The sequence below is a fragment of the Antrostomus carolinensis genome, unplaced genomic scaffold (genome assembly GCF_000700745.2).
Source record: "Antrostomus carolinensis isolate BGI_N321 unplaced genomic scaffold, ASM70074v2 scaffold43436, whole genome shotgun sequence".
NCBI classification, from domain to species: Eukaryota; Metazoa; Chordata; class Aves; order Caprimulgiformes; family Caprimulgidae; genus Antrostomus; species Antrostomus carolinensis.
Window position 1 is genome coordinate 14811 of NW_010321940.1, and position 12863 is coordinate 27673.

Below are 12863 nucleotides of genomic sequence, written 5' to 3' on the forward strand. Positions count from 1 at the left end.
CAGAGCTGTCCATCATTGCTACTTGTTATTCATTGAAAACTAAACTTTCTAGGAATGTACTCCCTTATACAGTATCTAATGTACACATCTAATGTCAGGCCAACTATATTAGACAGGACCCAACTGGCTGTATCGTTAATAATTTACTGAAACAATATTTTAAGTTTTGCCTGGGCACAAGTTTAATTGCTCTTCATGAAATGCACCAATGGCAAAGTCACCTTTAACATTGATTTTGGCAAGTACAGCAGAACACCCCTCCAGGCAGATGGAGAAAGGTTGCAAGAGGAAGCTTTTTATTGAATAGCCTACCAGGAGATCCAGGATACTCGAGCGTGGAATGTCAAAGCATTTTGTGAAGCCAAGTTTTTCGAGCAAGCATAAAATGTTAATGATGTTAAAAGTCTAAAATCCCCAACCCAGCAACTCTAGAAAAAAAATATCTAAGTTGAGGCAGGAAAAAAAAAAAAAAAAAGAATCAAGATACTACAAAACAAGTCAGGTCCCAGCTCCTATCCAGGCTCTGGCATGTTGGAGTAGAAACATACCTAACTGGGAAAATTAAGTTTGCTGTTGCTTAGTCCTCAGTCTTCCCTATTGCCAACTTTGCCAATTTTATCTCCAACCTTTTCTGCATAAGGGTGCCTTCCTGATGTCCTGTGAGCACGGACATGACAATGCAGACTGGCAAGCTCTAAGGAGGTCAGGAACTCTTGCTTTTCTTCTGTAAGCTAAGGAAGTTCTTCCCCACAGGTAGCTATTGCCATGAAAACAGTTTTGAACCATGGAAAGTTGAGCAACTCACCTCCTCCAAAGCCATTAACTAGGTCATTTCTCAGCTGCAATATCTAATCTTCATGAAATCAATAGAAGTGAAGACTCGTGCTTAAATTAGAAACCAGGCCACAGATAACATCACTGGCCATTCTGCATTATTAAGAAAGGTTAATATATTGAAGAACTGAATTTGCCAGCACTCTGCAGACTAGAAAGGCAGCAAGTCACCTACCACATTTGCCTTGTTTTTTCCACCTTCTTGCTCACAGACCTTATGATGCAGTAAGAGATCACAGAGGTGGGGACTTGAATTTCAAGCTCAGAAGAAAATATACATTCAGATAAGAACTAGCAGGTTGTAAACAGTTTAGCTAGCTGGCTCACAAGGAAAAAGCAGCTCTATTTTAAGTCACAGTCAGGACAGATGTGCTAATAAACTTCTGTTTTCACTTGGAACGCAAGACAATGTGACTGGCTCTTCTCGATAGTCACTGAACTTTTTAAAGAAACCCTTTGCACAGTTTTACATGACTGACTTGTACACAATTCTTGCTCAAGCTGAGTGAGAGACAGCTGCTGCCTTTAAGAAGAGTCTGCAGAGAACACACTTAAAACCTGGGTTATATGTGATCAAGCTATCCACAAAAAGTGCCTTCACGAAGAAGCAAGTAGTCATACCAAGAAGTAGAGAAACTGTATTAGTAAATGGTGAAGTTTAAAGGTACTCAACAGCTTGACTGTCTATAAAACAAAGAGAATGCTTCAGAAAGCACTGGAGTAGAAGATTTTTCTCAAGCTAAAAGAAAAGGAAAAATATATTGCTAGCATGGTAACACTCGGAAGCCATCCAATTCAAGCAGGGGTTACTACTAGTCCCATGCATGAATGAAATGCATATCTAGCCAGGCTCTTGTTTTCCAGAAACCTTTGCAGAAGAGACAAAGCATCTAGAAAATGGTCTCCCCTCTTTCTATTCTACCCCTTAGTAAGCAAGCAGGACTCAAGCTTCATCGCTGCTTTCAGTTCAGGTCAAAGGCTCTCCTGGGGTTGTGGCTCAGTCCACAAAAACAAGCCAAATACTCAGTAACCTGAACATACAAGAGACAAGCTGCAGAGCGTCATTATTACATAGCACAATTAGCTCATCATAACACTCTGCAGAGCAATTCAAAAGTGTTCATTTTGGTTGAAGTGGTAGACTGACACTTGAAAAGACTCCTCACACAATAGTGATATAATTCCACAGGGAAGGTTAAAAAAAACCAGACAGATACTTTGAAGGATAGTAAGACTGGGTAAAGGGATGCATTCAGAACAGCAGTTCACCCTCTGAAAGAGGGAAAATTTGTAATACTTCACTATCACCACACTTGTCTGTTTCCTAAAGACACCTCCTAAAAGAATGTATAATCCTTTGCGAGCTATGCATTCAAGGAGACAAAGCACACTCCTTTACTCCACCAAATAACAGAGTGAAGTCCAGACAATCTGAGTTTCCAAAGGGCTGAACCATGACAGGAAAGCTCTCCATGTAGAATGCAAGCTGATAAGTTGTTTGACTAATATTCAGTATTTCATGGAGCCAAAGCAGTTAAAAGTATCAAAATTTGGATATGCACTGAAACGTCCAATCAACTGGCTAACAGGGAACACTGTAGCATCACCTTCCAGTAGTTAACCTTCACTAACAAGAACTTTCTTGTTATTCTTTGCTTATCTAATCATTGTGAGGTCAGTTTTTAGATGCCATAGTATAAAAACAATTGAAAACAATCCTGGATTGTCTTGAGTTTTACTTTTACAAAACAGTACATTTCTACCCCCTGATAGCAGAGAAGCTTTCTTCTATTCTTATACTTTATAAAGCACTTTTTAAGGTTCCTTAATTTCATTTCAGCTGAAATCATGTGGAACTGGCATGTCATTTATCAATGTTATTTTTCAATCTACAGGAAACTCCTTGTGCACACAGAGCCCAAGATAGACATAGTTCGTGAAGGTGCTAGCCAAGCAGACTGGATTTTCCCAGTACCATCTACCACTGAGGCATTAATAACATTTGTAGCTTGTTGAAAGCCTGATAGCTCAGAATAGCACCAGACTTCCACAACTGGTCTGTTAAATACCTTCAAAGGACGAAAAATTTTCATGCAATTTGATAAACAGCATCTTTTGCAGACCAGCTTCTAGAGCACCCAGTTTTTCCTGCCCATGCTTGTTTAGCATTGAACAGAGTTGTCATACTAGGGTTGATGGCAGAGAATAAAAGAGGGAATTCATCAACAGGAGCCAGTGAGCATCTCTGTCCACAGATGTCAGCAAGAGGACAGCATGAAGTGACAGAGCTCCATACCATCCCTCATGAAAGGTACTACAGAGACAACTCCATATGACATCAAGGAGTGGCAATGCTACATCTCACAGGTAGGTGACCACTTCCAATACTGCTCTTTCAACTATTCCATTATTGTATTCTTATTCCCTATTGTATCCTTACGCCACTTCTAGGTGTGGCAGAACACCAGAACATGCAAACAGGCTAAAACAAAGCACTTAAAAGAGGCCTTGTCCTGAAATTGAGGCAGACACAGCTTAGACAAGGCACAAAGAGTTCAGCTCACTGTTAGATCTCTAGTCTCAGTAAGGATATAGCCAGCTGTCCATCCTCCACAAGATTAAACTCAGACAACAGGATTTCAGAACACAACCTGGACTGAGTTAGGTTCTGTCATTACTAGAGAGAACCCAGCATTCAACTCCAGAAATACTTCTGTCATTCACCCTAGCTAGTCACTTTGCCTGTCAAGAACAAGGATGGTTCTGCATGTTAACATCTTAAAGTCAGTCCTAAAGTGTTACAGAAGCCTGAAACTAGCCTGAATTTCAACAGCTGTGTCAAATGTCTCGCTTCATCAGCTTATTTCCGAAGGATCTTGCTCAAGGGGCCTGAAATCTCCAGGACAGCAGAGAAGCTCAGTCGGGCAGGTCTTCAGCAACGGCAAAGAAGTCTGTCACTTCTTTAACTATCTAACCACTGATCCAGAGATAATTCACATACTCTGAGCCCAGCTGGAATGAGATGCTCATGCTATTACTGGCTGTAGGAGAGCACTCTGCAACAACTCTTCTTTCACAGTTTGAGTAGCTCCTGCAAGAAGCACTGCAAACACCAACGGTCTCCTTTGCAACACAGCTGTAAGAGCAAGGCTGAAGTAAGCAGTCACATCTGAGCCACTCGGACCCTGTTCCTGCTGCTGCCCATCACCTTTGACAGATGTCATGCCAGGACTTTAACTTTTAAGGTTTTTGCTTAAGCCCTGAAGTAGCAGGTATAAGGCAGGTCTGATCAGACTGAAGACAAAGCGGTAAGTGTTAGTCCTATCAGCTGATCAGATTATTGCACAGAAGAGAGTTACTTGGAAACTTAACTCATAAGCCCCTGCTGGGGGCTTGAACACCCCCTGCTGGGGGTTTGAACAGAACACGATTTAACAGCGCTCTGTTTCAACTCCTCATTGAGGCTGTCACTGCAATTCTCAGCAAGCTTTCAGTCAGAAAGCAGCTTTCAACAAGCAGCAGTTTCCAAACTTGTGGTCTACAGAAAGGCGGCCAAAGTCATGCACTGTTTCGCTGCTACGTTTGCAGTCGTGTCTCACATTACAGCTGGCACACAGGCAGTGCTATGTGGGAAGTGTGAGGGTCAGCTAAAAGCAGTTGAGCTCACTCACCGCCTCTGATACACCAGCATTAACGACTGCACTGCAGTTCAGGGAGGAAAATTGGTAGGAGACAAAGTTAGCTGAACAAGATCAGTTGCTTTCTCCAGATAGTTTACTTTTTGTTGTTTCTTCGGCAAGTGTTAAGCTGTTTAAAGATCTACCTCTTCGTATTTTAAAGATCACACTCCTTCCTGTAGAATGAACAAATTCAGTAATTCTTGTGCTCAACCAGTATTTTGCCCTCAAGACCCACAGCACAGAGGCACAGGGGTATGAGCAATGGCACAAACTCACCTGTTTCCTGGACTGGGCCCTTGCAATCCTGAGTCTCCGAGCAGAATAAAAAATAAAGTAGCCCATGGTTGCTGCTGTGACAATGAAAAATGACATTGAGATGAAGAAGATGGAGTATTGATTCATCCAAGGACCATGCTTTTTCCCCACTTCAATAACCATAGTCACTTTCATGCCACTCTCAATCCGGTGTAAGATCTCCATGCCTTTCAGGTTGCCAATCATAATTGCAACGATGCTTTCAGCACCTGCAAAAGAAAAGGGGAATCCATGCTCAGTTCCCAGGTGTTGTATAAAAGTCATTGTCTCAGATGTTCCAGTACAAGTGCTAAAGAACAGACTGGAAAGTTTCTAACTAGCATTTGCAATTTCAACACAAGCTGATGGAATAAGTGTCATCTCCATATGCTTGTTCAGCTGAAAGGTTTGTCCAATTACTTATGAGCTACAGAAGTGAGCCATATTTAGAATTCATTCCTCTCCATAGCACTCCACAATCCCATATAGGACACACATTGTCGTTATTTTAGACTCAACACTTTGGCAACTTAGATTTTAACATGCCTTTGAACTACATGAAGTTAAAAATAAATCCCATACAGAGTGAGGTCACTGGGGACTGTGTTATCTCCAGGAGCTCAGTGATGCCAGGTATGCAGCTGGTGGCTTAGGGACCCTTCCTGTAATGGATCTGACTCCTTCCCTGCTCCACTGCTACTTCTTAACACTTCTTTTCCAAATTTGACAGTACTGTTGAGTATTTCCCCAGACACTGAGCAACCAAAGCCATAGATCAGCCCTTGTTTCTGCATTTTCAGAAGCCATTGAGGAATGTTTGAGAGAAATTTGGTTGTGAACTATAAATGTCGTTGTGGGTTTCTAGTGCAAATTCAGAGGAAGCAAATATTGAGGTGTGCTTGGTTTTTAAACAGTTGGTGGCAGATGGCAAGTTCCATCCAGATTTTAGAAACAGATTTCATTTACTCAAGTTGAACATCATGACAAGCCAGAGGAACCAAGGGGTTTATGGTAAGAAGACAATTCATGCAACTCTGGTCACCAAGTACTGACCAGAACAAAGCTGCTTTCATTTCAGTGACAAGCAAGTGCTTGAGGACACTTCATACTACTTGCAGGAATTTCAGGCAATCCCGATATAACAGAGAGGCTCTTAAGAAGAAAAAAAAAAGGGGGAGAAAGGGAGATGAGTAAATTATCACTGGCCTCTCTCCAAATTAAATGGAAGAAAAGTGGATTCAAAGACTACCTGGTCAGGAGTCTCACTGCATTAAACCATCAGCTGCGCAACATTCATAATAGATACTGCACGACGTAGGAATAAAGGCTATTACAGAAGAGCTATTTTTAGCTAACCTCCAAGCCACTTTTTAATGGAGAGACCAATTTTTTTCCTCCATTAAGAGAAACCTTATCCACATTTCAGCTATCAAAAAAACTAGAATTGGTGTTAAACCACAAAGGCACTCAACTGAGAAAACGCTTATTAGTTTTCCAGCTTGTTCACATAATGCCTTTGATCCAACATAGCTAAGCATGATGTCTAGCAACTCTCCTCAGCATGACTAAACTCATTTTTTATTCAGAAAGCTTCTTGTAATAAGTACATTACATAGAGAAGAGAAAAAATTAAAAAAAAAGATGAGGCAGACTACAGGTACTGTCCTTTATGATGAAATAGGGTTTATACATCAGTTATAAAATGAGCTAAAGTCAGGTGCTAGGAGCAAGTCAAGAATTAAGCATGGGTCAAGTCAGAAGCTGAGACTTACTTTAATAAGCCTGGAAGAAAGTGTGGAAGAACAGGCTGTGACAACAACAACAACAACAACAAAGCCTGCCAAAACAACCTCAAAAAAGCTTGTTCTGCCTTATTCCCCTTCGTTTCTGCATGTCTCACCAGTCAAATATGGCTTGTGGTTATGCACAATACAAGACGTAGTGTAGGGATTCCTGTTAATGAAATGTCACCATCAGCCTGCAAAACCACTTCAGCTGCTAAGCTGTCAGTTGTGAACAAGTTTTACCCTTAAAGAAAAAATAAATCTTCCATTTAAGTTTCAGGCTAATCAATCAGTTCACTAGGACGTCATTAGATGACAGTTTTAAGTCTTTTCCTGACACTTTTTCCCCCAGAGATTTCTCCCATGTGTGAGTGGTCAGCTCCTGGCTTTGACACTAGAGCAACAAGGGCAGAAGTGAGAGGTCATTTCCACCAGCACCTGCACTACTCCTCCCTTTGGAGCAAACCCCCACTGACATACATCAGCATCCAACTTCAACATTTTGTAACGCAAACTCTTAAGACCAACAATTAATTTCTAAAGGCACTTACAGGTGAGCTAACCTGACATCACCTGAAGTTAACCAAATGCCTTGTGCCAACAACAGGGAAAAGGAATCCAGAAACTGCACCTAATTTCTAGCCATCAGTAGCACTGGAGCTTAGTCACTTCAGAAGCTCCTTTTGGATAGGGTCTACACAAGGCTCTGGCACCATCACACAGAGCCTGTCTTGGGGGCATCACCCTTACCTGGCAGAAAACAAGGCCTCCTTCACCTGCCAAGAGGAGATTCAGTGATGCTCTATCAGCCTGAAGTTAAGACAGAAGTCCACAGTCCATTTTTAGGACTCTGCTGTGCTTCTAGAATAAAACCAGCTAGGATCACCCCCACCCAACGCTTCCTGAGCTGGTAGGTGGGTCCCATCATGACAGGTACTGAAACATGTTACTGTGGCCTGGAAACCATCAACCTAGACAGAAGCTCCTGACAGTGTGTGGGCATCTTAATGAGAACGAGCTATTTGAGGGGACTTCTGCAGAGGTGTCTCAAGCATAGTAGTTTCCCTGAACAGTCAGCTTTCCTCTGTGCCCAGACTCCAGCAAAGCAAGAGGAAAGTCAATTAGTTGTGTGTGGCAAAAACCACACAAACTCAAATTCCTCACCTAGGCATCAGCTATTGTAATTCAGGTAAAGCTTTCTCTAACAGTTTTTAAGGGACATTAGAAGGTGAGATTAAGCTGCTGCCTGTTTAGCTAATAACAGGCTCATTACTAAACAGAATAAAGACCTGTTTAGTTAAACATTTCCCAGCCTCTCTCCCCTTCCCCTGTGAAATTGAAGAGGGAAAGTTACTCAAGCCCTTAGACAAACAGAATCGGCCTCTGTAGATGTAGAGTTTTGCAGAAGGTACCTCCCAAATCAGAAGGATGATGTTTTGCTGATATGGGTTGGCACAGAAGAAGCACAAGAACTTAAATGGTTTGTTGGGGCAGGGGAAGAGCTGGGACACAAGCACATTTGGCACACAAGGAGTGTGCATGACTGGGATCAAAGTTTTACCTTCCTGTTACCAGTTTTACTTAGATGCAGTGGAGTTGCATCTATTTATACCAATATAAATACCTATGTTAAACTCCACCCTGAAAAGACTTCACTTGTTGTGCATTAAAACTTTTGCTCCCTGTAAACATGAAGTCACATTGGCAATTCAGTAGAGAAATGCAATGTGCAAGAGATGCACAGAACTGGGATTATTACCTTTTGCACAGTAAACACCTGCTTTTTCACATTCATTAAACGGATTATAATCCAGCACTACTCTTGCATGTGCTACAGATAACTATTTTGAACCAAGCAAATTGTAGGTGCTGGAAAACAGTCACCTCATGCTATTGAGTAGACTGCAATGTAACCTTATCAATGCCTTAATAGCAGTCATTTTTAGCTAAAAAATAAATAATAAAAAAATCACAATCTGTTCACACATTAAAGTACATTGAGGCAAAGATTAGATCCTGGGGCCAACCAAATCCCCTGCTTCAAAACAAGGTATAGCAAAGCACTGCTTACCTGATTCAGATTTAGTATACTCAATGAACAGGATAACCAGAACTTCAGCTCTTTGAGCCACTGCATATGACTAAATCCCAGATGAGTAGGTGTCTCTGTGCCATTGTGGAGTATGGTGGAATTCCATGGCATAGCTCAAGGCAACACTTGCATTGCAAATCTATGCTAGAATACAGTGTTTATGCCTCCACAGTCTCCATGTCTTGCATAGCTACCATCATAAACCCTCTGCCCAGAGAAGCAGCTCAGAAAAGCTGTCACAGTGGGGTGAAGAAAGCTGGAAGCCAGTTTCCCATGGGAGGTGGTATTTTCAGATTTACCCAATATTTTTTTCCTTACTCCCACAGGAAAGTGAAGGAATGAGAAGCCCCAGCAGTTTAGAGGAACTGCCTCTTCCCCAAGCATATTACAAGTATGATTACAACTTCTAGAAACACTGCAAGCAGGTTTCTCTGGGTGTTACAGTGATTTATTTTTTTTTTTTTTAAATGAAGAAAATTGATTTTCCATAGATATTTATTATTAATACCCAGTAATGGACATTCCTTTCTCACTTCTCTGTTGGGACCTGTTGAATTTGTCCACCCGTTCAGGTAGTTATAGTACAGCTTCCAGGTGGTCTGGAGTTCATGAAGTGTCAAGGAGATTCAGAGATTAAGGAACACACTGGGGTTTGCAGTAATTAGAGGCTACATGACTGAAGGCTTTCTGCCCAGCCCCCAAAACTCACTGCTCTTAAAGCCTTTCTGTAATACAGAAAGAAAATAAAACTTTAGAAGGGAGCTACACTAGCACTCCAGGTGGAATAAATACAGCAGAGTAAGACTTAAAAGCCCAGAGACTACAGCCACAGCATGCAGACTTACAGGAAAGTTCTGCCCACAAGAGACTCTGCAATGGTGACAATGAGCTTGCTCATGGCTTTGACTTCAAGTCTGTGCTACTGGGGAGCATGAGAAAGCCCAAGAGCACAGCTGCTGCTACATGTGTAAATGTAACAGGCACATTTCCTCACCTGGGAGGAAGTTGAATGCTACCTTAGCCATAATTAATATTAACCCCTAGTGTCCTGCATGTCCAGCCTTGCAGTTGAGCCATGCATTGCATGAGAACATCAGAACAAGTAGAGGGCACTGCCTAAGCTTCACCTGTTGCTGCTTTCACAGCATCCATCCATTCCAAGACAGCTTTGGTAAGCAAATCTTCCCCTGAGGAGAGCAGGGTGTTGCGATAGCAGCGTGTTTTCCAGGGTAAAATCTTGTCTCCTGGATGCTCTGGTGCAGGTTCCTACAAGTTGAAACCAGTCCAGGTGCGGCAGCCAGCTCGGGAGGAGGGAACAGGCCCCTTTCTGCGTGCTGCTCCTCCTCAGAGCTGCAACCAGCTTGAAGTTAAACTTTGCTGTTGCACTTTCAGATCTTTGCCTTTTCTTTCAGATGTTAGAAGAAAAGGCAAACTTTGCCCCTGTGTTAATCTTCACGGAGTTTTTGCATTATGCATTTAATAAATCTGAAAGGGGAGGGAAGAGAGCACCTTCAGTAATTTAAATCTCTGCTGTGTTACCAAAACCCCCTCAAGTTATGAAGGCCATATTTAAGTTCCTCAGCTGAATAACTGGCAGAAAACAAGTTTAGTTTTAAATAATTTTTTTTCCCCATTTCGGTTTAAGGAATCTTTATTGTAATACCACATTTCTTATTCACCACTTGAGTTGCATAACCAAGAAAACTGAAGTGGCTCAGACTCCTAACCACAACACCAGCTTTACAACTGTATGCTATTTTCTGGTGCAGCCCATTTCAAGGTCTAATATCTCGTACCTAACAGAAAACATCACATGCCTTCAAAACTTCAGCAAAAAAATCAGTTATGAAACTGGCCATCTCTGCACACTTTCCCTCCCTCTACCACCGACTTTGATAGCCCACCTCACACCACAGAGAACATTAATTAAACCCAAGAGAAATATTTAACATTTTCTCTATGTAATACTCTGAGGTGACATTGACAAACACCATGTATGTTTTTCTGCCTCTTGTGAGGCCCTGGCAAAGCTTTTTGCAGTGAATAATTAACTTCCAGCTGTTTGACAGCTTTGCATGTCATGGAAGCCAACTCAAGAACTCCAGCTCCAAGTCAGCTTCTCTAACCTCACTTAAAATTGGTTTCTTAGCTCATTCAGGCACTGGAACTGTTTTGTCTTGTTTAAACTTGCTTTAAACCAACCAAATTCAGCTTCAGTTGAGTCATGAAAGAACTTTTAATTTCCATTTGAAGGCCTCAGTGTAATCTGGGGAAAATTCTATAGATTTTTATTTTCTCAGATAGCAAAAGCCAAACCCCTCTAATGTCTCTATCACCATTTACCAAGAACAGGCTGTAAAACAGCATGATAGGACCCTTTCCCCTTTGGGAGCAGACCTAGCTACAACAGTTCACTGAAAACCTTTGAAGAAGGCATTTTTAAGAAAGAAATCACAGTAACAGGCAAGTTATTTCAGAACAAGGAAAGAGTTTCATGCTGCACACAACATTTCAGATTCTGTAATTCCCCCCCTCCTTTCAGAAAGTCCAGAGTTTTGCATCATCTTTAAGCAGAGTGAAATTAAGTGCCCAGAGTTTTGCCAGAATTATTTCACTTTGCCACTTTTTTCACTTTTGCCAGAAATATTTCATTATTTCACAGAGAGCACTTTGTGCAACCAACACATCTCTTCCTCTTCAGAGTTCCTCTCCTCAGGAACCAGCACAACTCACCCCATGGCTTGCCTAACACTTCACTCGGGTATACCCACAAACAGTCCTTGGGCTTGGTGGTATCAGCAATCCATAGCAACAAGATTTTAACCTAATATCCAACCAACACTAAGTTTTCCTTAGGATTCAACTGTGGTTTTAATATTGAAGAGAATATTTCACAGAAGTCACTGGAAGGAGAAGGAAAGGAAACAGCACAGTAATTCTGTCTGAAAGTTAAACATCATCTTTCCCTGTGTAAAAGGGGCTTTCTGACAGGCTAGCCATGGCCAGCTGATTGGAAGTTGTTTAATATCACAGTGGCAGAGTAAGTCCAAATAAACTAAGATTTTTTTTTTTTAAAGGATCACCTTTTTTGTTTTACAAAGGAATTAAACAGCAATTCAGCAGACAACCAATGAACTGTTTTCTCTGAATGCATTTAGGAGGACTGAGAAATGCAGTTATTAACAGATTAAAAGCCGCAGGCATTCAGCTACAGCTGAGTAAGTTCTGCCAAAGAACTATTACAGGATGAAGGCTTTTATTTTTAAAGAGCCTGCATGCTCTTGCAGAGAAGTCTTCAGAGAATGCAGTCACACAAAAATTGTTCAAAGTCCCACAGCAATAACCCATCACAACCCCTTTCTGCAGCTATAGAATGCCACAGCTGACCACCACATAAGCCACATGCTCAGAAAAAGCAGAGTGAAATAAATTACTTTTGATTTTGATTGCTTCTCACAAAAAGAGCAAAAAGCAGACTTCAGAGTTTGAATTCTTAAGGAAAGGATAGGCTCTCCTTAACTACAGCAGAATCACTATCTGAAGACCCTTTAGGGAGATGAAATACAAACCCTGGCCTTGGTCAGTTGGTGGCTGTATTTGTACTTTTATCTACATGATATGGCACTTGCAGCACAGAAAATCATCACTAGCTGTGCCTTCAGCCTTAGTCAAAGGAGTTAATAGTATTCCCCTGGCATCCCTCCAACCCCCCACATCAGCAAAAAGGTGCTAGGAGATCAAGCCATCTCCTGTACTTTAACAGGAAAGACACTGTCAGTTGCCTCTCCAACAATTTCCTACCAGACTGGCACACCTGGCTCCTCAGGCATGTAAGAAGAATATCTGATATACTGGCCTTCAGGTTTAAAAAACAACATAGGACATAACATTTTGAATATTGCTTGTCTCACTGTATTGAAATAGTAAGCAACAGGGGATTTCTGGTGGCTACCGAACAGGCTGGTACAAGTTTACTGTTATCTGTTACAGCAGGAGGGAAAATAAACTAACAGTGTACACAAACTGAGCCGATATTACCGACATGATGTAACTCACCTCAGATGAAAGGCCAGCACTGCACACAAAAGCCATTGTCTCTCAGCACCACACCACACCAGGGACACAAGGGCTACACCCAGGCTGGAACCAGACACCTACACACCAGCTCTGCTCTCATCA

At 41.7% G+C, this 12863-nt stretch overlaps 1 protein-coding gene across 1 annotated transcript in view; it reads right to left on the reverse strand.

Moving 5' to 3' along the window:
• The window catches only part of RNF128 (ring finger protein 128), a 12922-nt gene extending 7829 nt beyond the window's left edge, over positions 1 to 5093 (reverse strand). The window contains exon 1 of the mRNA XM_010170092.1: positions 4791 to 5093. Coding sequence (XP_010168394.1) covers positions 4791 to 5093 — 303 coding nt within the window. The remainder of the gene's footprint in view (positions 1 to 4790) is intronic.
• Positions 5094 to 12863: the final 7770 nt, after the last annotated feature.